Source organism: Falco cherrug, chromosome 13, assembly GCF_023634085.1.
Source record: "Falco cherrug isolate bFalChe1 chromosome 13, bFalChe1.pri, whole genome shotgun sequence".
Lineage (NCBI taxonomy): Eukaryota > Metazoa > Chordata > Aves > Falconiformes > Falconidae > Falco > Falco cherrug.
Window position 1 is genome coordinate 28,883,421 of NC_073709.1, and position 26,947 is coordinate 28,910,367.

The following is a 26,947-nucleotide window of genomic DNA, read 5'->3' on the forward strand; positions in this document are numbered from 1 at the left end:
AGTGATGCATGCTCAGAAAAATGACACAAGATGCATTGGGGAAGGATGTGAATAAGAACCTGGAAGGCGGCAGAATTAGCCTACTTACTGAAGCTGACCTACTAACTATAAAGCTATTTATATGGTTTTAGTTAGTAATATAAAATATATATTGTGCATATTATTAATATATCCTAATTACTAATATAATAAACATACAGAATATACAGCTTATATTTATTAAAGCTGTATCTTAAAAGCTCATATTGTTTAAATTACATGACAGAACAAAAAAAGCATTCTTGAAACTATCTTAAATTATGTATGCTTAGGTAGGATGAAAAACACCACTTGCTTTCAAAGCATTTATGGACTGCCAGCCCAAACTTCATGTGCCAAGTCACAAGTTTATAAAGAATTCTCCTGAGCCTGTTTTAAACTGCTGAGTGTGCATGTGAAAGGAGATCAGGTCCTAAAATCATGTACAAGAATAAAACCCTTGTTCCAAGATAGCCAGATCATTTTGCAGCAGCATTGATGAGTCGAAGGGCGGGGGGAGCAAAACACTTCCAAATCCGTACAAGGCACACAGTGTTCTGCTCCCAAAAAGGAAATATTAATTTCAGTGCACATTTTTGGAGTGCCATTAGGATGACACACATAAAGGCTTACCCTTGCATTTGCCCTGCTCCCAAGTTAATTCTTTTCCAGTTGCAATTTTTTTCATTTAAGAAAGAGGCTAAAGGTGGGTTTGAGAGGAAAGGGGGAGGTTGCACATGAAAGGAACAGGTTAAGAGAAACCTTCAAAGAGAAGAAGCATGGCTGAAAAAAATGTACAAGGATGCTGCAGGCAGCTAATGCTTTAGTCCTGTAATATTTTAAGCTGTACTACCTTGGTGCAGGTACTGCAGCAAATGGCCCTATTCTCCCAAAACATTTGATAGCTTTTTCCCATACACTTTGCTACCGTTACTTCTGGCATTTGCTTAGTTATTTTCTTCAGCCAGTCAGTCTTCAACATCACCAGTTCCCCAACCAGCACATGTGCTCACCAGTACTGATGTGAAAAAAGCAGCAGCTGAATGCAGAAAAGAGACAGCCACCATGCTTTTTAATGGGCGTGCCAAGTTCTGTTGGGCTAAAATGGTTGTGAACATACAGTGTGTCTGTGACCATGCTCAGAAACACCAGGGAATGTTCTAGAAACAGCCCCTCATCCCACCTCTTTGTTGCCTCAGCTATTCCATCCAAGAAACCTCGCTGATATACAGGATTAAAGGCAAATAAAGGAGAAGAGTTTGTTTTATTCTTGGTGTTTTGCCTCCTCATTAATGTTTGGTTCCTAGCAGCGGTCTGCAGGCTGCTGGCTTTTGCCAGCTGCTCTGACCCCTGCCCGCTGGCAGCAGACCCACACGCCCCCCACTCACTCCGGCTGCTGGGGCTCACCCTGTGTGCCCCAGCCAAGGCGGGATAGGCCCAGCATGAACACAAAAGGGGGTGCTCACCCCCTCTATACGTAGACTAGAAAGGCCTGGATTAAATTTGTAAGAGGTACGTAGCTGTGCCTCACGAGCAACAGAGGTGTCCTTCTGTCTTGTAGCTGCCTCACTGTGATCCGGCCATGTTTTCCTGGGGGGCCGCTGTGCCCGCAGCAGGGAGGGAGCACTGCCGTGTGCCAGGCACGGAGCTGCTGATCCCTCCATTCCCGTGTCCAGCCACAGGCCACGAGGGGATGGCATGAAGCTGCCTCCAGGGAAGTTCTGGTTCAGTGTTAGGAAAAAAGCTCCACACGGAGCAGATGGTGCAGCATGGGAGCGGGCTCCCCAAGGAGGGGGTCACAGCCCCAGACCAGTAAGCATTCAAGAATCATTGGGAGACATATGTATATATAGAGATATATATGGTTTAATTTTAGGTTGGGCTGTGTGGAGTGAGGAGCAGGCCTAGATGATCCTCACAAGTCCCTTCCAACCCCGGCTAGCCTGTCTCTGTGAGCTTCCACAGCCTCCTCGATCGCCTTACCCTCCCGTCTCTTCTTCCACAGAGCGGGAAGAAAAAAGCCCTGTAGCTTCGCTACGACCCGCACCAGGCCGGAGTGTGAAGGCCCAGTGGTGCGGGCTGTGGCAGGGGGAGCTGAGCTGCCCTCGGCACTGTCGCTGTGCCCCTGGGAGGGCGCCCACCAGGCACACGGAGCTCCTTGCCCAGCGCCCTGACACCCTTACCAGCGCTGCCTGCGCTTCTCATCCTGCACCACCTCCACCCACACCGCCTCCCGGCCCTCACGACAACACACCACCACGGTTTCTTTCCGGCCATTTAGCTCTAATGTGCCCCAGGTGTGGTACCCAGCACCGGGGGAGGGCATTGCCAGCCGCCTCCGCCACACCCCGGGGCCTCCCCTCAGGCGGCTGAAGGGCCTGAAGGCCGCAGCCCCGCCCCGCCCAGTCCCGCCCCGCCCCGCCCGGCCCCGCCCCTGCAGGCGCCTCGGCGGCTGTTGCCCGGGGCCGCGGCCGTTGCCGTTGCCAGGGGCACCCGCGTTTGTGGCGTTCGGCGGTTTCTGCCGCCCCCAGGCGGGCAGTGGGAGCGGGGGCGGAAGTGTCGTCAGAGGAAGGCTCGCTGCCCTCCCTCGGTGGAGGAAGGACGGGCTCCGAGATGGCGGCGCCGGAGGAGCGGCTCGTGTCGGACGGGGAAGGCGGCGCCCTGGGCTCGGCGCGGCTCTCCCCGCCCCCGGTCCCGGAGTCTCCCGAGGCTCTGGCGCCTTTGGAGCCGCCGCCCCAGAGCAACACGCTCATGGGGCTGCCCATCGTGGCGATCGAGAACATCCTCAGCTTCCTGTCCTACGATGAGACGAGCCAGCTGCGCCTGGTAGGGGCCGGGGCGGGCAGGCGGCGGGCCGGCCGGCCGGGGAGCCGCGGGGCGGCCGCGGGGAGCCCGCCGCGCCGGCCGGGAAGCGGCCGCGGAGGGGGCGCGGGGGGACGGGGGGGGGCCGGGGCGGGTCGGGGCGGTCTCCCCGCAGCCCTCGGCCGGGCCGGTGCCGCCGCCGGGGAGGGGGCGCGCGGGGGGGTCGGGGCGGTCTCCCCGCAGCCCCCGGCCGGGCCGCCGTGAGCCCCGCACGGGCGGGCCCGGGGCCCGCGGCCCTCGCTCGGTGCCTTCCCTCCGGCCGCCGTGCGAGGCTGCTGGAGGCGTGTTTCCCCTGGTGACTGCCCGTGGAGGGGAGCGGGGCTATTGTGTCTCGTGCCTGCATTTATTTTTACCTATAGAGCTTAAGCCTGCGAGCGCAGGAGCCGGTGAGCCTGCTGCTCCCGGGACCCTGCCCTATCTAGAAATCAAAGGGGGGGGGGGGGGGGGGGGGGAAAGACGCAAAGAGGCCGTTGTCTGCCTGAAAGGCCGCCTGCTTCTTCCTGTCGTAGTAGTAGATCTAATAAAAGATATTACCTCTACCTCTGAACTTTCATAACGCAGATGAAAAAGCACAGCTGTCAGCAAAGAGATCAATATATCTCAGTCCTTAACTGCCTGCATAAGAAGTCTGATGTAAACTATGACATAATATGATAAGCTGCCGTCTTGCTTTTTTTTAATGAGGTTGTAAATGGAATAATAGTGAGGGAATTAAGCATCGCTTATGTAACCCTCAGTAAACTTGCACTGGCTGCACTGTTGCTATTTTAAGAACTCTTATTAGTCTAAACTGGATGATATTACAAGCATAGTTCTACAGAAAATTAGAACTCTGTATGTCCTGGATCAGCAGCCTGAAGTGTTGCATCCTGACTGTAACTTTAAACTGAAAGCTCTTCAGACAGAAAATCTGGTTTTATTCATACTGCACCACATACACCAACACCTAAATCTTTCTACCGTGCTGTCAGTCCACTGAAGACTTCTGCTGCTTCTGTGTGAGTAGGTAGTGGATCTGTGAAGAAGATACCGTACTGCCTTTTGGGATTGCAGCCTCTGCTTTGGGGTACTTACGGTTTGAATGAAGGGAAGTACATACTTTGGGTGTGCTTTGTGTTGCATGGTCTGTATTGCAGCACTGGACACAGGCCTTTGCTGCAACTTTCTCTTGAATTTTATGAACGGTAGTGCCCGTGGGAGCTATCACTAGTCCGTAGAAGTTTTTTTCTTTCTGTAGGGCTAAGTTAATGTTGTAAGCAATGCTTTGTCAGCAGTGGAGAACAGGAAAGATGGTGGTGTAAGGACTAAACCAGCCGCTGAAGTCTCAGTGCTACTGAAGAGGTAAAATGGAACTTTATGCTGTCATCGGGCACTTGCAAGTTCATTTTTCCAGAAGACCACTGTCCCTTTCAGAAGTTTCAGAAATACGCAAAACCAGACTGGATAAATCCCAACTTTGACACACAAATGGAACAATACTAGATGTAAAACAAACCAAACTATTCCACTGGTCTGTCCCTATTTTTAATTTTTGAGTCAGTGACAGCCAGGAAACTTTATTTCCATCAAATTCCTTACTGTTTTCTTAAGCATATCAGAAGGCAGTGACCGTTCTAAGAATGCCTGTCTTTGTTAACCAGCGGTAATGTAAAGAATCAAAGCCATTCTGGTTAGACCTAGTCAAAAGAGTAGCTCATAACCACATAAGCTTGATCAGCGAGGTCTTTTGGATGGCCATACAGAACTAAAGGTGTTCTTTTGGCAATTCCCTGAAAGGAAAAGACTGGATATTTTAATAACTCCAGATGCTGTTGACAGAGAATTAAATATAGCTTTTAAAAATAGCAATGCCTAGGCATAAATTCATAATAAATTTTCGTCACTTTCAGATTTTGAAAGGCTACAAGTAGCCTTGGGAGACATTTGTGTATTCCTGCTCTAAGATCTGTCTTGCACAAACAGTAAATTTTTCTTCTCTATGAGAACTGACTTGAGCTGCTTATCAAAGATGAATGGGTGTATCTTATAACAAATAGTGTTATGCTAAAGGTAACGCTGCAGGACCATGTTAATTGAATGACAGGATTAAATTGCTTAGGTCTCATAAACATTATAAATGTGCCCAAAAGCAGCCTCATTAGCCCTTTAGAATGCGGCATTCCATGGGATAAGGCATCTTGAGGAAGGTAGGAAGATCTGATGCTGGACATCAGTCAACCGAGTTTGATCATGCATGTGTAGTTATAAAATGTGGATTCCTAAACTTACTGATGCATTCTCTGGATCCCAGCGCTGAAGGAAATGGATGTCCTGATTGCTTTCTTTTTCTGCATCACCTTAGCTCACTGATTTATTTGGGAAAAAAAGTAATCTTTTGAGTTGAACTGCTGTTGGATCTAGAGTGTGTACAAGAAGACAGACTAAGGAGTTGTCTGGGTGGGAGGACATAGGACATCTGCAAGTTTTCAGATTAAAATAAGAGATAGGAACCTGTATTGTTTCTATAGACCATTATGAGGAGCATAATCTAAGTCTTAAGATCCCTAAGTTACCTTCTGTCACCAAAGGATGAGGTAAAGAATGTTTCCTGCTTATGCAGATTGCCATCAGGGAGGCCAAGACCATGGGCCCTCATTGTGCCAAGAAGCACTTGCTTTCTTGAGCATAATGCTTTCTGCTATTCCTGGTGTTACTGCATGGAAAAGCATAAATGCACCTACTGGTTAAGCAGTGAAGTCAATCTAAAGTAATGGAGACTAAACAACAGGCACTAAGAATGCAGTCTTGTCTGAAATGATGCAAATCTTGAGTTCTCAAACTTGTGTTCAGAAAAAGTGAATGAGAGGAAAAGCAGCAGCATTTTGCTTTCAGTCCTCTTGAGTATTTATTTCATCTGCTTCCTCTGATAGGTCATTGTAAGAGAAACAAAACCCAGAAGATCCTTGTGTCTAAAGCTGTAATCTTCCGGACAAGCTGCAGCCTAGCATGCATGCTGATAGGGAAGCTAGCTATCTTCCAGCTTTTGAAGGCTTCTTTTTACTGTGATTTTTTTAAATGACTTACAGAAGCTCTGGAATTTTTACCTGAGTGGGATAATAATGAGATTCTTATATTCCAGTTTCTTTTCACTTGTATATAAGAGCTTGGAAATGCACTTCTATTCAGGCTATTCCTACAGCAAATGTGATTAAAACCAAACAATCCACAACCTCCTCCCATGAACATTCTGAGGAAAAGGTTATCTTGGATTCTGACGCACGTAAAGAATTGTCTTAGATCCTGCAGCAAACTCGCGCTTATTTTCTGCACAGCACAAATAAGGACTGATAGCGTTTGGACAGCACGGCTTTAATCTTCCCCCGGTTTCAGTACATCTGTATCTACAGACATTTCTATTTTAAAGCTTCTTGCTGAAGTCATCAACATTTTGTCACGCACTTATACTTTACCCTAGAAGGGCATTATGGAATATGGTGTCTGTGTAGCCCCTAAGAAAAATATATTGACTCTAAATACTTCAGGCTATTTTAAACTCTGTTATAAATACTGGTTATCTGTTAGTGGAAGAAATAAGATGTGCTTGAGGAAAGGGAAGGTGGTAGTAGTTGTCTAGTAGATTGTGTCAGCTTAGTTTGTTTACAAATTAGGTGGAAAATCAGTTATTTTATGGAAGCTGTTACAGCATGTAAGTCTGCACGCTCAGAAGCAACCACCTCATTCTGCTTTCACATGGTCTTGGAGTAACTTTCTAATACTGAAATTTGAACACAGTGTCTGGTTGGACTTGACATTTGAGAAAACTTGGGCTCTTTCAGCTTTATGGCTAGAATAAGAAAATACTCACAAAAATTTGCAAAGACAAATATGAGCCAATGAAACTTTTTGCTTTCTTATGGTCCACTGAATAGCTAGTACCAAACTGTCTTGGACTAATACAAACACTTAAAAATGTAGTAATGCTACTTCGCATATGAGTGCTGACTATAGTGTCTAAGAAAGGTATATTGTTCCCATAAATACAGGTGCCATATGGTTTAAACGGTGCCATCGGGAACCAGCTGAGAATTAAGAGATTATTGGTAAAATAAGATGCAGACCACCACTTTAGGTTTCTGGTGGTGCCTGTTGTCTGGTGTTTGGGTTCTAGACTGTTTATTGGCACAAATATAGGTAACGTCCAGAAACTGGAGCAAATAATACTTGATGCTGCATAGCGTATGAGCAAAATGAGTACGATTTAAAAAAATCCCGTGTTTAAAAACCTAGCGCAGCTGGTGTTACCCATCGCAGTTTAGTGTCTGGGATGTGGGAGGGCTTCAGCACACCCCGGGTCCTTCCTGCCACCAGGTGTCAGTGCACACGTGGTTAAAGTCACTGCGGGCTTCTCTGAACTCGGAGCTAGCGATGTGCCTGGGATTGTTTTGTCTCTTGTGCGGAGTAACTGCATAGCTAACGTAGCCGTGGTGTAGTGGTGCAGGTACGAACTCCTGGCTACAAGTAAGTATCGTACTCAGAAATGGTATCGGATCTAGGCATCCCTAATGCAGCTAGTATCTTGGAAGAAATATGATGATTTCTTCCAGTAGTTGAAGGGCCAGCGTTATTTTTTATACTCTGGAGAGGATTTAGCTGATTCTGTGAAAGTGGCGGAGGGTGTGCTGAGACTGTACCTCGGTAGTTGGCCTGTCTGATCCTTCTCCTTTGACTATTTAGCAAGGAAGATCTAATCCAAAGGAGCATTGACAGATTGACAGGAATTGCTTCATGGTCTGTTTATACGGATCTGTTGGAAAATGATCAGTTCTTACAGAACTTAAACTAGCTGGGACAGAGGAAGGCTCGCAGAAAGTAGAATGTATTTAAGTAGTGGCTTCCATATGAACAGAAAATAATTGTAGGCTTTTCTGGGAGAAGTGAGAGTCTTCTTCCTCAAGGTATAAACTTCCATAGACTTTAAAATTATGAAATGAGTAATGTATAGAGGGAAGGAGTGTTTATTTAAAAAAAAAACAACCAAACAAACAAAGGCAAAACTAATCCACTGGAAAGTGGGGTCACAGTGGGAGTTGTGCATTTCAGTTAAAAAAATAATCAATTTCAAAGGACAGTTGGTTCACTAAGCTCTTGCATCATAACTGAATTGCAATTGCTTTAAACTTTTGTACAAGTTGGCTTTGCCTTATAACTGGTTACTTTGTGAAGGCTTAAATTTAATTGCTTATTGTATCTTCTGCAGCTATTGATGTCCTTTCTCCCTAAATCTGTGGAAAAAAAATGGAGGCTATTGGTATCCAGCATACCAGATAAAGGATTCTGTTAATCAGAGAAGGAAATATTTTTCTTTATCCAAAAAGGAATCTTGTTTCACGTGCACTGCATTGCATAAGTTTTTAAATTTAATTGTGGCTATCTTCAAAAACATAAGCCTTGAATGCTGGAAGAAAGCCAGTATGATTTCTTGTTTTTAAAAGCTTCTTTTTTAAACTACAAAAAAACATGTAACTTGATCTACCAGAATCACTCTGGACACCAAGTTAAAAGTCAGGCACAGGCATTTGCAACTTCCATTAAAATCAGAGGAAATTTCATCTGTTTATATATGGGTGGCATTCATCCTACTGTCTCTCGTTACGCAGTATCAGGAGATTAATTTGTGAACGTGGGGAACATAGCTGCTCCTTTTTGGAGTGTCATGATTGTTGTTAGAGGTGGTGATGCCTTAAGGTCAACTGCAGTTTCTGCTTCTTGAAATGGAGGAAAAACTGATAAGAGAATCTTTTAATACCCAGCAAGTGTGGATAATAGTAAAAGTGACTTGTGGCCTTAATTGAGCCTTAAGTTTTTCTTTTTGCTTAAATACAGGTTTGTAAGCGAATGGACTTGGTTTGCCAGCGAATGTTGAATCAGGGATTTCTGAAGGTGGAAAGATACCACAACTTGTGTCAAAAGCAAGTTAAAGCTCAGCTTCCAAGGTATGTACCAGTTAGAACTGTAGTTACATGTAAATGTACTGGAATCTTTTCAGCAGAATATTGAAAAGGAATTTCTTGCTGGCTAATTCTGCTTAAATATCTTGAAAATTTGAGTCACATTTGGTTTTATTTAATTTTTTTCCAAAAGCAACTTGAACCTAAGATCTAATTACAGAATAATAGTGTGGATGAATGTAAGTTGTCATATACTATAAACTGGAATATTGGAAATTGTCTCTGGTATTTTAAACAGAGAAAAGAAGAGTGGGTTCTGTATTGCTCAACTCTTCTGGCAAATCAAGTAAGGACTCCTAGGAATGAATAAATGCCATTCCTTTTCAAGACTAACTGCCTTCACTGGTGATTGATCTACTACTCTGCTTAAAAAAAAAAGGTTTCTCAGTGCCAAGGATTACATGGGAATGGGGGAGGGGGGGTTTGATGTGTGAGCCTTACTGGGAGATAGTTTCTTACTAAAGCAATGCCTTTTCTCCTTTCAGTAAGCACAGCTGTTTCTGTGTGCTATCAGATTTTCCAGTAAGAACGAAGAAAGTAAATGCCACTTGAAGTAGAGATCCTTTGTCAAAAGAGTTTATATCTCAACCTAAATTTGTAGCAAGCATTAATAATATATTAAATTTATGTCAACTGCATTGAAGTACTAACTGTAGGAATATGGAGGGATAAAAATATGATGCAGTGTCTACTGCTAGTTATAGTACTGAAAGCTTGTTTTTAAATAGTCCTAAATTATATATTGAGTTTATGGATCCCGTAAGATGTAGCAATTATTCAGAGAACAATTTTTGTCTAAGAAAGCGTAGCGTGCTATTACTAGCTGATTCTTAATCTGTATTGGATTTTTTTTCTGTAGAGACAGAACTAATGTTAGTGGTTACATTTTCAAACCTCAGAGGGTTTAAGGGTGAAATTAACTCTAGCAATTTTACAGTTTCATTTTGTTGATTCATTGTTAAATCAGTGTCACTTAATGGTATGTCTTCTAGACGGGAGTCAGAAAGAAGAAACCATTCATTAGCTCGTCATGCCGACATCCTTGCTGCTGTAGAAACCAGACTCTCTCTGTTAAATATGACTTTCATGAAATATGTGGATTCCAATCTCTGTTGCTTCATACCTGGAAAGGTAAAACGTAGACTGCATTCTGTGAATGTGTATATGTGTTTAAAAAAAGATTGTGCAACTTAACCTGGGACAGCTGGGACAAATTTGTATGTGTGTATATATATATACACTGAAACTGTTCCATATACTTGAAAACACACACACAAGCCAGTGCTCGGCTGTAACAGGCAACATGAAATGAATGAACCAGATTATATCTAAATATTAATTATTTTAAACTTGATTTCCATTTTCCCTTAGATTCTCACTTAATTCTGATGTTTGACTTGTGGCATATACATCCTATACAACCTTTTACAGGAAACACATGATGTGTAGGGTTTAATTCTGAATTTTAATTGTAGAAAAAAGCTGGAGGCCAAGTCATCAGAAGATGCAGTAATTTAGACTACATATAACACTAAGCACTCAGTCCATCAGGAAGATTTAGGCATCTTTCTTGAGGGTTTGAGTACTTCAGATTAATTGAATTAAGATACTTAGTATGTGGAAACACTGCTCATTATGACAGTGGATGCGGTATTTTTGTACAGTAGGTGGAATTAGTTTTAAATGTAGATAAAGTGTGTTAAATATTAATACTGCTGAACAATTCTGTTGTTTCAGAATACTACCCCAACATAAATATAAATTATGCAAGCGAGATGTGCCTTAGAGATACCACTGTTTTATAGGATCTGAAAACAGAAGTCCACAAGGGAACTGACAAAACCATGATCTGAGGAAAACCGGTGCAGCTCATGGTTGAAACAAGATCAGTGAATATTAGCCTAATGCTGTACTCATTGATCATTCTGTGTAAGATTTGGATATGTCAGTATTAATTTTTCATGGGCAGATAACTGAATTGCACTGGGATGAATGGAAAGGTTAGCTGTTGGATTCGTGCAAAGCATGGCGCAGGCAGTTCTACATTCGGTACTGTAGGATAGGCTGTTGGCAAGAAATGGTTTTTTATCTTGAAGAGGTAACCATTTCTGTACACTTGCTGACTTAATATTGAATTAATTTTATATTAAAACATTATAGTTTAATATATTTATGCTTATTTGACTTTATATTTTTATATACCTAACATGTATTTAAAAAAATGTAATATAACATAAAGTCAAATAAACTTAAGTCCTTGATACCACATAGTAAATGAAAAACTTAAAAGAAGTGTCACCTTACTTTTTTGAAGAGTAGATGGACAGGCAGAACTCTCTTTCTTTTAATAAAAGTACACTAATCTAGACCTGGGGCGTGCAGGAGTTGGTCAAGTGAGCTGTGGGCACTGAGTTATAAGGACCTTGTTTGTGTTCGGATAGAACAGCTAATTATTTACTTAGTGTATGAGCTTGCTAGCACCACTACACTGTCAGCACAGTTACCAGTTCACCTGAAGATCCTCTTTTGGTCAAGCAGATTCAAGGCTTAGTGTTCGTTTACAGTCTGTGGTTTCCCCCAACCTGCACTGTTCTCATCAGGAAATTTTGTTTGAATGAAGCTGCCACAGAACTGTCAGACAGTGAATTTGTGTTAGAATATGTGAATCCTGATTTGAGGCTTGGTGTACTGTGTGAGGGTTCCTGGTGATAGCAGTGCTGCTGTAAGATTTTATATTGAGGACAGCAGAAAAATGCTTTGAGGATGATGTTGCTAACAGCATATACCGTGGGTAAAATTAGAGAAGTCTTTTGTAAGCTTGTTGTCTGGTGAGATGCTTTAGTTCTTTCTGGCTTTTGCAACTTTTTAGCTAATCTTCCTTTATTAAAACACAAGATGCAACTGTATTGGCTTACCTATTATTCTAAGTCCTTAAGATCTGTGTTTTTCAGGAGATTCTTAAACTATTCTTAGTCCTGTGCGAAATACCCGTGTCAGTAGTTTCAGTACTAAGAGACCAGGACTCCTATCTTGACCTGCCTCAGACTGTAATTAATTGATGAGTGAGACACCCTGCATCTCGCTGTATCTCTCCTAACCAAAGGGCTTCCTTGTCAAACCTGTTAAGAGGGTGCTTGTGTTCTCTGTCAGCAGTGGATTGATGCTTTATAAATTAATACGTTTCAGACTTAATCTGAATTTGAAATATTTTGGGTGTGTACAAGTGGACTCAAGTACATATTTACAGCTCTTTAGACCAACATAATGGTAATTCTTCCTAGTCCATGTGTTTCATAACTGGCTGGGGGAGTAACTGCTCTGCATTGTGGCTAAGTATCTTGCTTCAGATTTTCCAAAAAGAAATGATAATGCTCTGCTGAATATAGATTATATAACTTTGAAGTCAAGTGTGGATATAGTAAAATAAAATTTCACACAGTGAGCATTATTTCATGAGTTTGAAGAGAGTTGTTGTGGTAGATCAAGTGAATAGCTTCTCTGATATATCACGAACAGCGCTTCATTTCAAAAAGCTGATTTAGAACTAAAGCACGCAGTGGTTATGCAATAGGTATGTAGTAAAAGCCCCTGCATATGCCAGCACTTCTAGAATGATCTGAAATAATGGTGCCTTTATCAGAAAATCCTAATTCTTCTTAAATGTTTTAGGTAATAGATGAAATTTATCGTGTGCTAAGGTATGTAAACTCTACAAGAGCTCCTCAGAGAGCTCATGAAGTTCTTCAAGAACTAAGGGACATTTCCTCCATGGCTATGGAATATTTTGATGAGAAGATTGTTCCAATACTGAAAAGAAAGATGCCTGGGTCAGATGTATCGGGACGTCTGATAGGAACTGCCCCAGGTATTAATTCCCACGTATAGTTAAGTTTTATTTAGTTTTTCTGTAAAAATTCACAGCACTGTATCTTTTTAAAGCTCCCTCCCTTAAATGTGAGCTTTATTACATAAATATTGATGATACTTGTTTCTTAAGAATGCTAACTGAAATTCATTTGCTTTGAAATTTAAGGAGTCTTTGTACTACCAAAAGAACAGTCACTTGAATGTATGTTAGAATTATGCATAGTGTGTATTCATTAAACAAACGCTTTTGTGCCACCAATGAATGAGACTTTATCATTGCAATTGGTTGAAATTTGGCACACGAGATGACAGCTCGATGCCTTTTATTTTTAGGATGATCAGCAAATGAATTAGCCTAAGCTGTTGTAGTGCATAGAACATAACTTGTATGTGATATTTTGCTTTCCTGGGGCACTAATAGGCAAAATACTTAAAGGTAATAGTGAAAAGGCAATTAAAACAACAGTCTGTAAATAAACAATTAAACGGATCCTTTGTATACTCTGCCAGACTTTCCAGAATTTTGTGAACCAAAGTCTAAGTTAGTTACCTGTAGTGTTTTCCCTGTGCTGAAAATCTTCACACTTGGGAACTGAGAAATCAACTCTCTGAAGGGATAACTTAATAATTTAAAAAAAATAAATAATTAAATTTAAGCAAAAATTACAGACCTAACTGTAGGAGCTGCTTGTTATTTCTGGTATGTCCTATCCATCCTGTTAGCTATAAGTGTGTATCCAGCCTCTTGATTATATCTTGTTAATTATACCTCAGTTCCATTGAGTCTCTCAGTTGAGGAAGTACTGCCCAAAACTATAGCTGATGCCAGTCGGCTTTTCAAGGCCAAGGCTTTATGTGGCATAAACCCACCTATTTTGTGTAGAGGGAGAAGCGTAACCTAGCTAATGACAACCCTTTGGTGTCACATAACTGTACTTATGCTGGCATGTTAAAGGAGAATAAAAAGAGGAGGATGACTGTACTAGGCTGTTCCAGACTATTCTGTCTGTGTAGCACTGAAAGTTGCATCCTACTTGCACAGCATTGCTAGAAGAGTAAAATTATAGAAAAAAGTGATGGATATCTTTTATGATAGAAAAAGTGAAAGAAATTATACAGAAGCTGTTAGTCTTTGTGATTTGCAGGAACTAAATTAAAATCAAAAGTCCCAAGCTCAAATCCCAGGATCGTTTTAGCATTAGGAAGAATGATTCAAAAGAAGCAAGGAAAACAAATTCCTGACTTCCAGAAAAGTAAGTTAAACCGAAATACCTTGTCAAGCCCCAAACCACAAAGTTTTAGAACTTTAGCTGTCTACAACTAAGACAGCAGAATTTTACTGCTCTGTTGAAATATTTAATATAACAATTCTGTAATAAGCAATTTATAGATGTGGGGTTTTGACATAACATCTGTGACACTAAGTGTCGATGACAACGTAATATCCCTACGTAATTTTTGGTACAGCAAAAGGAGCGGGGCTTATATACAGAAAAGGAATGATGAGCTGTTTTCCAGACGACTGAAAATCTTAAGTATTTTAAATTGAGTTGTGCTCCGAGATTACATGACTGTAAATTGGCTTTCATGTTCACGTAACTTGCAACCAGTATTCAGGTTCATGTTTGGGGGAGTAGGGATAAGCAAAATAGGAAAACTGGGACAAAATTCCTACTTTTGCCTTAAAGTTGCAGAGGATTAATCACAATTTTCTCTGAAGTTCCAGGACCTTCTGCAGCACTGACATCAATGCAGCTGTTCTCCAAGCAGAACCCTTCAAAACAGGAAGTCACCAAACTCCATCAGCAAGTAAAAGCAAATGGCACAGGCGTGACAGCGCTAAAGCGGGAGATGTCAGAGGTTCGCACCAAAGTGCAAGAGCTACAGAAACAATTCCAAGATCAAGAGCAGAAACTGCTTGAGCAAACCCAAATCATAGGTGAACAGAATGCCCGATTGGCTGAGATTGAACGCAAGCTGCGAGAGGTGATGGAGAGTACAGTAGGAAATTCTTCAGGTTCTGGCTCAAATGAACAGTCTCATAGAAAACGGAGGAAGGCGGTTGAATCCACAGACTGTCCTAGGAAATCTAAACGCCTTCGAAACAGAAAATAACTTGGGAGTTCATGACATCTTCAGGAGGATACACTGCTTTAGTAGCCCAAGCAGGTCTGCTTGTTTGGATACTGTGACTAGCTTCATGGTATCACTTAGGCTGCTGGCTCTTCAAAACACCACTTAGACTTGAACAGTAATTTTCCTTCATTGAGACTTTTTCCCTGCTTTCTGTATGGGTGGGCCTAATGCACAGAATCCTTATGATTTGCAATAGTTACATACTAACCAGACCTGCTCTGTTATGTTTTGAAGGGTTAATCTTTTTTTTTCTGTGCAGATGTGTTTAAAGTAAACTTATTTGTGTTTATGCATATGTTCACATAAAATCTTAAATAAATTCAGTCTTAACTAAGAAGTTAAGTGTAAAAACAGATGTCCTGTTCACTTGAAGGAAAGATCCACTTTTAAAATCTTGTTTTAGAGAACTTGACCTTTTTTGTTACAAGTGACCTTGTCTGGAATGTCTGAAAAGTAGTTAATACTTTTTGGAGATCTCTGTAATGAGTAAAACTGACTTCTTAAGCTACAGTATTGGCTATGTATTTTTGTAAACTTACAAGGAAGGGCCTTCTATCCAGTCTTTTCATGCACACACCCTGGTTCTAGGTCTTGGGAGCCATATTCTGCATTTGCATGGATAGATGCATGTACAGCTTAGTCAGCCCACTAAAAGCACTTGCCTGAAATTGTTCTTATCTTTGGGAGTGAGCACAAAGACCTACAAAGCAATTTCTTTGTTCCTCAGCCATAACTTAGGACCTGCTTTCAGCACAACCACTTTCTTACAGTGAGGTGGTCTCACATCGCTAGCTGCAGGAGAGTTGGAACCCAGGCTGTCTGCCACTTTCGCTGCCTGTAAATTGCAGGTACTGTTAGCCAAAGCTGGAGAATTGAGAAGCGACCTATGCATCACTTGATTCATAGGCCAACATCTAATAAGTATCAGACAAACTGTCCCTACAGTAAGCAAGCTCAGGGGGACATCATTTGAATGAAATACTGTATTATGGACAAACTTAAACTATTTTGTGTGTATGTGTCGGGGGTGGGGTGGAAATTTCTCTTTGACACTGATGACGATACTCTAAGCTTTCCTTATCCTAAAAGGTAAATCATTTCAGACAAAGCTTTAATTTCTTTTGCACTTCTGTTTTGAGCTTGTAACTGGAAAAGCATGTCTTGCACTGTTCAGTCTCTCTGGTCACTTTAACAACCTCAGAGTTGTGTACAGTGATTTTCCCCACCCCCCATCTGTATATTTTTGGAACCTTATACAAATACCATTGTCCTTAGTTTTGTTTTAATGTACTAAAGTATGTAGCTTTATCTTTGACTTATGTTTCTTTTTTTTATCATCTGCTGCTCTGGGCTTAGGCAGTACTGACTTGTAACTTGGTATGGCACTGAAAATGCAAATGCTGCATTTGTAGCTGTTCAAAGTCTTTGATACTACTACCATGGGTTAAAGTGTAGGTTTCTCGTATGTTTTGTATGGTTGTCAGCACAACATAGTGGTTGTATTTAAGTCACCAAAAAAATCAGAAATTGTCTGGTCAAATATTACATAATCGTGGGAAAACTGACATTTTTCCTGGACCTTTAGCTACAGCTTTTACTTCTAAAACATACTAGCTCGTATGAGAAGTAACATTGCAAATGCCTAATTTTTGGCAGACATTTGATTTTCAAATAAACTTGTTGGGTAGTTTGAGTCTTTTTAAAAAAAAAAAAAAAGGTATGTTTCTTAAGAAAAGCATCAAGGAAATGATAAAAGGTTATCTGAGGGAAAGGTTAAACTGTTAAAAGGAGCATTTGCTATTACTGGTGTTCCATGGCTCAGATTTTTTTTTATTGTTAAAAGAGGTCTTTAAGACAGATACCTGCTGTTCAGTTTAAAAAATACTGGCATACACTTTATCTTTTAAAAAATAATTTTGAATCTAAGGGTCAGCATGATAGCTATAACTACTGTGTATCATTTGATATAAATTAATTTAATGGTCATTCATGGTGACAGATTCATGTAAAGGTCTAATTACCGAGTATTTGTGGCTAAATACTTCTAAACAAGTACAAACCTGTGACTTGGGTTTGCTGAAAAGGTTTATTCATACATCTCTTCATGTGTTTCACTTTAGTTTCTTTATTCACTTCTAGAAGATGCAAACAGTTCTTCCCCTTCACAAATACGTAAATCGTTTCAGGTTATTCAAGAGTACGGTTTATTTATATGTTAGTGAATCTCTAGCTGTGCGTAAACTGAGCTGGAAAGAACAACAGCAGCCTATTGTCACATGAAACATTCTCAGTGAACGGTGCCAACTTGGAACCTTCAACTCAAGGAAGTCATGCGCTGCAAGTTTGCAGGTGCATCCTGATCTTCTGTGTGCTACTAAGTATGGTAAAACTGAATGAGGGCCATGAAACTGAAGGGGGTAAGTGGGGACGGTTACAAGCAAACTCTGAGAAATGCCGCAACAAAGGTACGCCGCTGTTTCATTTTTCACTTCCGGGGGAGCGAGGGAGACATCAGTATCAGATGGCTCTCAGACTGGAATACACACCAGTAGTATAGATAGAATGTAGAAAACCAAATTAGAAAATAGCTGGAACATTAATTTCTGACACCATATTGTTCGTTGTTAAAAAAGTATGCGTTTTGCAATATATTAAGAAGCTGATAAGTAGCCTGAAGTAAAACTAAATCACTTTTGACGATACGTTTCTGTGCATGTTTATGTGAATTGGTCTATCGGCCTCAAAATTAGAGGGTTAGTAGCGATTAGTGTCTGCACGATCTGTTCAAGGAAGAATGCCAAACTAGTGAGACAAAGATGTAACTTGATGAACTTACATGAAGAATCATTTTATTTGCAGCCAGTGTTCAGTTTTAGTACATGTAGCAAGGGCTGAAATTGAACAGCTCAAGGTTGACAGAGAAGCTGATAGTGTGTTTTACAGTTACTTTCTTAAAATAGCTTAAAGCTATTGAGGCTAGCTTTCCTTCTTTTCAAGCTTTCCTTTTTTTCCCCTAAAACCGGCAGCTTGCTTTGTACACTGCTTTTTGTTTCATAGTAGGGTTGGGGATTTTTTACAAATTTGCATATCTAGTGAACATACTGAAAATGGTATTGGCAGATACCACAACAGTACTTTTTGATGGAAAAGCTGTTTGCAGCTGGGTCTTGCTCCCCAAATTGAACAAGCTGTATGTAAATGCAGTATGTAAGCACCTTCTAAACAAGGGCTAATGGATGTAACAGGTGGAAGCCCTGAATGAAGAAAGATACATGCTTAACACTAAATTTCTCAGATTAAAGAGCAGACGGAAACAAACAGTAACTTCTTCAATTGCTGATACTTGCTCAGGACAGCACATTAATTTAAGCAGAAGTTCATTAATGTTATGAGGATGCCTTCATATAACTTCTGAACATAAAAGGTAAGACCATACTGAAGAGAAACTTGGTTGTTCTTACTGAGATCTTCTAACAGTTAATTGTGGGATGCACTGAGATTGCCTAAGGAATTTTCAGTATCAAGAGCCTCTTGAAATTAGGATGACACAGGATGCAGTTAAATGTGCCTTCAGACAGGTGAAGACTACCTGATTTCTTCGCATTCCTGATGATTTTAAGAAGGTAACTGGCAGATTATAGTGAGAGATGGTTATTTCATTCCTAAGAAAATTCGGTTTGGACTACTTCACAGCAATGTGTCTACTAGTTGTGAACTATTCTGATACTCTCCAGCTGCATTCCTGTGCTACTTTGACACTGTACCTGGACCAGCTCACTTGCCCGTGTGCTCTCCACTCCTGCAGTTGTCCTTACTGGATCTCATCTTCCTGGTTGGATGAGCATGTGCTGCCAGCTTTGGTTTACATTTGTCACGAACAAGTGGTTTAGGTTAAGTTGCTGAAGAGCCAGCGACTCTAGGATTTTTTTCTAGCTTTGTGTCAGCTGAAGATGTGCTAGGTCGTGGATCTCTTTTCCCTTCAGAAGGGAAAAGGTCAGATAGAAAAACTGTTAGCTTGCTGAAGACCTGATAAATCTGGATTTGTTGTATGGACTGCTTAAACCAGAAAGACTCGGTGATTAAATAGGAAAACCGCTTTGTATTCCAGGACACTCAGGCAATTAAATTTTCCAAAGCTTTCTATTTAATATTTTTCTTAGTTGTGTAAGCCTTGTTTGGCTGCTATGGAATGTTTAGTTTATAAATCTGGGATCTTCTATTTAATTACCAAACTGAAACTTGTGACCATTTACAAACCTATATGCATTTTGCAGTACTGTAGACCTGCCTTTGTGTACCGAACTCCTGGTACTCTGTCTCTCCCCCTGTGCTCCTGTTGGCAGTTGCGACCTTTCTTATCAGCAGGCCCATTCGTTCTTTTGGCAAGATCCTTCTGGATGAGAAGGTTTTTAGCAAAATGATGGATAGCAGTGCTAATATTTGAACTACGACAAGAAGGGAACATTTTCAGAAACATTACATAAAGCGTTCAGAGTGCAGTTGAGTGAAATGCTTGTGACCCTGGCAATTTTGCAGTCAGCTTCTGCACTGGTAACTCAAATGCACTTCCTGGTTTATTGTGAAGCAGTCACTGAGTAAAAAGTAAAACTGAACATCCCCTGCAAGGACAAAATGCCTTGCTGAAATCTAAACGTGTTTTACTTCCTACGCTGCACCACTCCTCACAAAGTCTACAAAATTCATGTCATGTGACTAAGGAAGCAAAAGCTGTGAATAAACTTTCATCTCTCCTCTACTTGCTCCCTTTTTCACTTCTAATTCACATCCTAATACACACAGACTAAAAATGCATGTAAACACAAATACTCGCACAGCTGTTATGCTTTTTAGAGCCTATGCTCTATTACTTTAGATTGTAAACATGTTCTAGTAGGAACTCGATTTCCCTTACATTTGCACCTTCGCACATGGGGCTGTTAGCTGCCAGTATGTATTAGCCTTTTTTATTCGTTATTACTAATAAATTTTAAGCGATGCATCACAAACCTCAAGTTACTCTTATTACATTAATAGATAAGGTATAATTAACTTTGTGATAACTTCCTCTTGTTGTTTTTATCACTGATTTAGATTGTTTTAATTTGAGTGGATTTATGGACAACTACAATTCCAAGCAAGCAGCCATTCAACTTCTACATAAAGTAATCTTTGTAACTGAACTGCCCACAGTCAATATTATATGAGAAACATGCAAGGACAGATTAAATGGAGATTAGTTCTCACGGAGGAGTTTGTCAGAGAAGTTTGTAAACTATCTTACCACAGAAAGTGAAGAAAACTGAGACCTTGGCACAGGTGTTTTGAGTTGTAGTTGAGTATCTTTAGCCAGCTTATAGAAATCTAGATTTTGGACAAACGATAGCTAGTCCCTACAGGCACACACCTCTTACCTTTGGAACAAAGTGCTTTTTAAGGAGCTGCTGTAAGATGCGGTTCCTGTTCCCGATCTCAAGCAAGCGAGCTGCACGACACCGTCTGCGGTGGCTTCTGAGCAGGTTGTCCCCACAACTGGAGAGGGGCAGAGATGTCACGGGCAGCTAAACCTGTGCGAACACCACTGCAGGCCGGAGGCAGGCGGGGCGGGCCGCGGGCCGCGGAGGCTTCTCCCGCCCGGCTGCCTGGCCTGGCGGCGGCCCTGCCCGCAGCGCGGTGCCTGGCGGGGAACGCTCGGCGCGGGAGGGCTCCCGCCGGCACGGCCAGCCTTACAAGCCGAGAATCTTCTCTTTCTCCTTAAGTAATAGTTATGCAGGGGCGTTGTTAAAGGCACCCACAGCGCAGGCAGCGACAGTGCCGGGCTGAGAGGCTCGCTGCCTCCCCGCGCGGCTCCCCTGAGGCGGCAGCGCCTCACGGCCCCTCGCCGAGCCCGCCGCGGCATCTCTCCCCTGAGAGGGGATACATACACACACAACACGACTTCCCTGAGGCGGAAGCGGGGCCCGAGGGGCAGCCCCCGCCTCGCCGGCCGCCGCCACCACCGCGGCTCTGCCCGGCGGCGGCGCCAGAGCGCGGGGGCAGCCGCCACCGGCCCCTCAGGCAGCGGCACCGCCGGACGCCGCGCCCCGCCCGGCCAGGCCAGGCGAGCGGGGGGCGAGACGCACAGGCGGGGCGGGGCCTGTCAGCCCTGACAGCCGGCAGCAGCCAATGGGGGGGAGAAGACGGGCGGTGGGCGGGACGCCCGCCGAGCCGCCTCCGCAGCGCTATAAAGCGCGGTGCCGGGGGGCGACGCGGCGCTGAGCGGGCGGGCGGTCCGGGCTGTGTCGGTGTCGCGCTGCCGGGATGGGCAACACCGTCGCTAGGGAGGACTTCGAGTGGGTCTACACGGACCAGCCTCATGCCGATCGCCGCAAGGAGATTCTGGGTGAGGAGGGGGGCCGGCGCTGGTGCCGCCGCTCCTTGCCACCGGCTGCGTGGCGGGGGGGGACACCCCACAAAATGGCTGCCAGCCGCCCGCGCCGGGGGGAGGCCCCGCCACCAGCTGTTCGGGGCCCGCGGGGGGCGGCCTGGGCCCGCGTGAGGGGAGCGGCGCCGGGCGCGGACGAGGGGGCGGGAGCCGCCGCCTTGGCGGCGCTGGCGGGGGAGGGGACGGGACGGGAAGGAGCGGGGCGGGGGGGCGGCTCGCCCGGCCTCGCCGCCTGCGGGGACGGAGCCCCAGCCCCGAGGCGCGGGACGGGCGGCCCGGGCTTCCATTTCGAGCAGCGAAGCGAGCGCCCGGCTCCGGTCAGCGCGGCGGCCCGGGCTGCGGGGTAGCCGAGCCGGCGCCTGCCTGTCGTGATAAACAGCTCGTGTGTCGCGATAAACAGATCACGTGTCGCGTAGCGGTCAGCGCGGCGCCCGGTACGGGGTTAAGCAGCCGCGTCGTCTAGCGAGACGGCCAAGATGGGAGCGCGCCTGCTGCCGCCCGTGCGAGTCACGCTGGGCTGCCCGTGCGGAGCCGCGTCCTTCCCGAGGAGGCTGGAGGGGGCCCCGGTGCTTTCCATGGACGTGGCTAGTTGCTGAGCAACAGAAAAATACTAAAATAATTTAATTTTTGAAAGGCTTCACTGTAGCAATGAATGTCACAAGTGGAAAAACGGGGCGTTTTCATTACCTCGGCAGACAAACCCTCATTGGGAGGAAGGGAAGAAATCACAGTCCCTGCTTTTGTAATCCAATTGGGATAGCCGGCTGTAGGGAGAGCCTCTAAGTGATTCCTTTTTCGTTTAATTCTTTCCCATTTAGCTAAACATCCAGAGATAAAAGCGTTAATGAAGCCAGACTACAACTTAATCTGGGTGGTTATACTGATGGTTCTTGCGCAGTTGACTGCCTTTTATCTAGTTAAAGACTTGGACTGGAAATGGGTGATCTTCTGGGCATATGTTTTTGGAAGCTGTATTAGCCACTCCATGACTCTGGCTATTCATGAGATCTCTCACAACAGTGCCTTTGGCAACAGCAAAGCGATGTGGAATCGATGGTTTGGAATATTTGCCAACCTCCCTCTTGGTCTCCCGTACTCCATATCCTTCAAGAGATACCACATGGATCATCATCGTTACTTGGGAGGCGACGGAATTGATGTGGACATTCCTACTAACTTTGAAGGCTGGTTTTTCTGCACCCGTTTTAGGAAGTTCATATGGATTGTTCTTCAGCCTTTTTTCTATGCCATTAGACCTCTCTGCATCAATCCGAAACCCATTACACGACTTGAAATAATCAATTTATTGGCTCAGCTTTCCTTTGATATTGTGATATATTACTTATGGGGAATCAAATCCACTTTTTACATGCTTGCTGGTTCAGTACTTGGACTTGGGTTGCACCCAATTTCAGGACACTTCATAGCTGAACATTATATGTTTTTAAAAGGACATGAGACTTATTCCTACTACGGGCCACTTAATTTGCTCACTTTTAATGTTGGCTACCACAATGAACATCATGACTTCCCCAATATTCCTGGCAAGAGCCTTCCACTGGTAAGTTTACTTCCAAGGTTATCACTTTTTCTTAAAATAAGTCCTACTTGAACTTTAAAAGCAGGTTCAACACTGATAGAAGAATGAAAGTTTGGAATTTAAAAAAAAAAAAAACAGACAAAAAACCCCAAACCAAAAAACATCAAAACCCATCCAACTCAACAGTTTCTAAGTTGAGTGATGAAGGGGGTAACCACTTACCATTTTAGTGGTATCCTGAACCAGCTTCCAGTGTCAAGCCCCTTCCATGAATGGAGAGGGAAGGAAACGCATGTCTTACGCTTTGCACTAACTTTAGTTTTCTGTAATTACAACCAGCCTTCTGATTTCTTCAGTTTGTAAGTATGCCAAAAAAAAAAAGTAGGTAAGAAGAAGTTGCAGATAGCTTCAGAGATTTGTTGGCTTTGTCCTTGAAATTTTAAGGACAGTATTGTAATGCATGCTTATCTGTCAGTCTCTTCTATCACTGATGTTCCCTGGTGGGGAAGAGAGTTTGAGGTACCTGCTCATGTTTATTGCACTGTTGACAAATGTTTAATAGCTTTCTAGTTTGGAGTAGCTCAGTTTTCTCTAGAGAGAACCTTTGAACCCCAAGTATCAGCTGTACGCTGACAGAATTAAGGCTTCAAAGCTAAGAGTTAGACCTGTCACATCTGCATGAGTAGCAGATGTGAATTTCCAAACTAGTTTCTCCCCACTTCAATCTTTGTTGGTTTCTTTTAAGCAGGAGCTTAATTCTCATTGTATGCGTTTCTGAATTGGAGCATGGGAACACAGGCTTCCCAGGGGTTACACCTAAAACTCATCTCCAGGGAAAAGTGTTTCCCATCAGAGACTACATTTGCAGTTTGACAGCAGCTGTGGTGTTGGTCTGGTACTTTGTTACTGCACTTGGTAACAGTTAAGACCTTGTAAACTTGTGCCTTTGGAGTCTAAACTTGATTGTTACTTCTGTTGTGAGTCGTGGAATTGTACATGAAGTCTACTCCAGCACTACTTTAGCAGGGCAGGTAAATTCTGTAATTGGTTTGTTGAGACTTCGGGGTTTTTACCTTTTAAAAATAAGATGATTTCTCTTATTCATAGATTTAATCTTTCAGATAAAGCTGAAGTTGCTTGAACTCACCTTTTGATACCTAGATGAGTGCTGGTGAACCAGCATTTCATTTGCACCAGTACTTAAGTTGTAGACAGGGAATTTCCCCCCCCCCCCCAAGTATTTAACTGCAGAGGCAAATACCCAGCTTTGCTACAGGACTCTTAACCCACAGCTCTGATAAGAAAACAAAGCCTTCTTTCAGAACAGTGCAGTTAATTTGATTGAACTGGACTCTGCTATGCTATGTGCCAAAGATCCTGAAGTACCGAATACTTGATTTTAGCTGGGGTACTGGTGAGCTGAGAATAATTACTGTTGAATAAAAGTATACTGGCTAGATGCACTGATTGACAGGTGTGGTGATGGATCAAAACTATCTTTAGCTCCAGACCAGGAATGCTAATATCTTGGGTTTGTTGCTTCTATAGATTACTGTTTTTCTTCTGTCTAAAGCTATGGAATTTAGTGAAAAATCAGGTTTGGGCTGTTCAGGTTTTTAAGGCTTTAGGTGGTTGGCCTTAAGTGTATCAGTAAGGATATCTAACTGAAACTCTAGGTCTTAGTTTAAAACAGTGGTCTAGCTAGCAGGTACATCCTGAGAATAAAGTCTCTGGAAGCAGCTTGTGTTCATTCTTTTAACATCTGTCTTTAGAAACAAGATGTTCCTCAGAAATAAGATACTTTTTTTTTCTTCCGAGCGCTGAGGTTTGAAACTACATGTAAAAATAGCCATGTTAAACATCTCATCCTAGAACTTAACATCCTTTTTAGTGATACTTGTATGCTGATGAGTCATCACTGAATGGAGCCACCCACTTCCACTAGCAACCATACTGCTTGCTTTTGTGAGCAGTGGGTAGCACAGAGAATGGAGTTCTGAGTGCTAGCACAGTTTGTTCTGGGTAGCTTCAACAGAAGAGTTTCACGTGAAGTCTACTTAACAATTGGAGTTGCTTTTTCCTTCAGAAAACTTAAATGTTGTAGTGCTCGTAGCCTTTCCTATAGAATCTAACATCTAAAATGAAACTTTACTGCTCTACATTAAGTTACAGGTTGAGGATTGTAAAGTTGTCATGATTGGTGCTAATATAAATAGTAAATAAACCTCCTATCTCCTCTTTAGGTGAAGAAAATAGCAGCTGAATACTATGACAACCTGCCACAATATAACTCTTGGATAAAAGTACTGTATGACTTCGTGATGGATGACACAATCAGCCCATATTCACGCATGAAAAGGCAATTAAAGGGGGAAGTGAAGCAAGATTAAGCTTCTGCCAACCAAAAAACCTTGAAATGTCTACTTGCTTTAAAGTGGCTGGTATAAGGTCTCTTGCTAAAGCTGTTCACCAGTGTCCTGAATTCAGATCTACAGCAACACAGCAATGCATCCTTAAGGATTTTGTAGCAGACTCCTACCAGCTATAACATTCCTTGCAGTTCTCAGATTCATTTGTTTAATGTGTCTGTTTGCCGAAGGATCAGCGTTATATGTGTAATGCTGAATCACTCTGTTACAGAATTTACTTTGGCAGGTGTTATATATAAAATCTGTCTGCCTCTTAGTATTTTAAAAGTTCTCAATGTAGTACCCTGGCCACAACATGCTATTTAGATGACTGTAGTGTTAAAATGCTTGCCTGTTAATTCTAAACTAACACAGTTTAACTTAAATCTTTTGTTGAACCTGTTTCCTAACTTATGGGTGGAAGAACTAAATTTGCACAGAAATGTTAAGTTGGCTTTTGTTTAAATGTGTAATATGTCATTTGAAGCATTGCTTTAAAGATCTACCTTTTCTACTGGAAGTACCTTAAAGGAGCACTCTATCAGAACGAAACGGCGTCTTTCAGATGGCTTGTGTGACTTGCTTGTAAAAAGGTGGGGAATTCAAGGGTATTGCCAACTTTGTGGGTCCCCTGCCTACTGCCTAAGCTGCTTGTGTCAGCATATAGCTTGAGCAGCCAGTGTTTTAGATTGTACTGTGTAAGCCACTAGTTAACCTAATATAACTGATCAGGTTTTTCATATTGGAAAAATCTTGTTGCAGTTTGGGGTATTTCTGGTCTGCAAAGAAAAATCATTAGGCTTGTCCTAATTGGTTCTGCTGTTACCATGGTTTAAAATGTTCAATCTATAAATATTTGCACTCGGTTGGAAGCTTGGCTTGTAGGGAAAACTGAATCAATTGAAGCACATACTGTTCTGGCAAGCAAGGCTAGCTGCAACCACTGACAGCTCTACCTATTAAGCACATCAGTCATTGTGTACTCAGAAAGGTGTTGCTAAATGATCCTGACTTTATTTTCCCTAAACCTACAGTACCCTACATAAACATTTGTCTGTCTTGCATATTAAAATGTGAGAGCACAGGTAGTGGTATCAAAATTTCCTGCTTGAGAAGTTTTTAAACTGGGAACAGAGAATGGATAGAATTGCTAAACACTGAAGGATCTCTGTATACCTCAGCACAGTGTATTTGCTTTCTGTCTTCTAATGCATTGATGACAGCTTTAAGCTGTCAAAAGATGGCTACAAATCACCTTTACACCTCAAATGGTGATCCTATGGATTGTTCTTCACTTACCTGAAAGATGGAATCTGATGAAGTTGGAAGTCTTAGCTGTTGTCTGTACCTGTCTGCTGTAAGTTGCTTAACTTTTAGATGCTTTCATCTCCTGCATTTTAATTTTTTTTGGAAGAAGCTGAGTGCCTGACAAGAATGTGTTGGTGCATCTTAAACCTTGCTTGATTGCGGTCCTGTTCTTAATGTGTGTTTTGTTTAAGTGTGGGCCTCTATTTGCGGTTAAGCAATAGAAATATTATGAAAATGTGCCAACCACTTAAAAAGCGACTTCAATGATGCCAATAACCTGCTAGCCAGCCAACATATTGCTCAGGGTTGGGTGTAATGGCAAAATATATCCAGTATTTCTATATGTAATTTAAAAGTAAATATTAAAGTAATATTGGTCCCCTGATGCTGAAGGAATTAA

The 26,947-nt window shown here is 42.7% G+C and overlaps 3 protein-coding genes across 3 annotated transcripts in view; 2 read left to right on the top strand and 1 right to left on the bottom strand.

Moving 5' to 3' along the window:
* TP53BP2 (tumor protein p53 binding protein 2) overlaps window positions 1-20,942 on the bottom strand; it is a 78,611-nt gene extending 57,669 nt beyond the window's left edge. Inside the window, exons 1-2 of the mRNA XM_055726043.1 lie at window positions 20,282-20,942; window positions 14,410-14,508 (exon numbers count right to left, since the gene is read on the bottom strand). The gene's annotated coding sequence lies outside the window, so the exon portion shown is untranslated. The remainder of the gene's footprint in view (window positions 1-14,409; window positions 14,509-20,281) is intronic.
* On the top strand, window positions 2,585-16,178 carry FBXO28 (F-box protein 28). Its single transcript, XM_055726050.1, has 5 exons — window positions 2,585-2,844; window positions 8,743-8,852; window positions 9,860-9,998; window positions 12,537-12,732; window positions 14,455-16,178. The coding sequence occupies exons 1-5, from the start codon at window positions 2,632-2,634 to the stop codon at window positions 14,847-14,849; spliced, it is 1,053 nt and encodes a 350-aa protein (XP_055582025.1). The 5' UTR covers window positions 2,585-2,631; the 3' UTR covers window positions 14,850-16,178.
* Window positions 20,943-21,075: 133 nt separating the features above from the next.
* On the top strand, window positions 21,076-26,947 carry DEGS1 (delta 4-desaturase, sphingolipid 1). Its single transcript, XM_055726051.1, has 3 exons — window positions 21,076-21,249; window positions 22,110-22,852; window positions 25,075-26,947. Exons 1-3 carry the CDS (start codon window positions 21,168-21,170, stop codon window positions 25,219-25,221), a joined length of 972 nt encoding a protein of 323 aa, XP_055582026.1. The 5' UTR covers window positions 21,076-21,167; the 3' UTR covers window positions 25,222-26,947.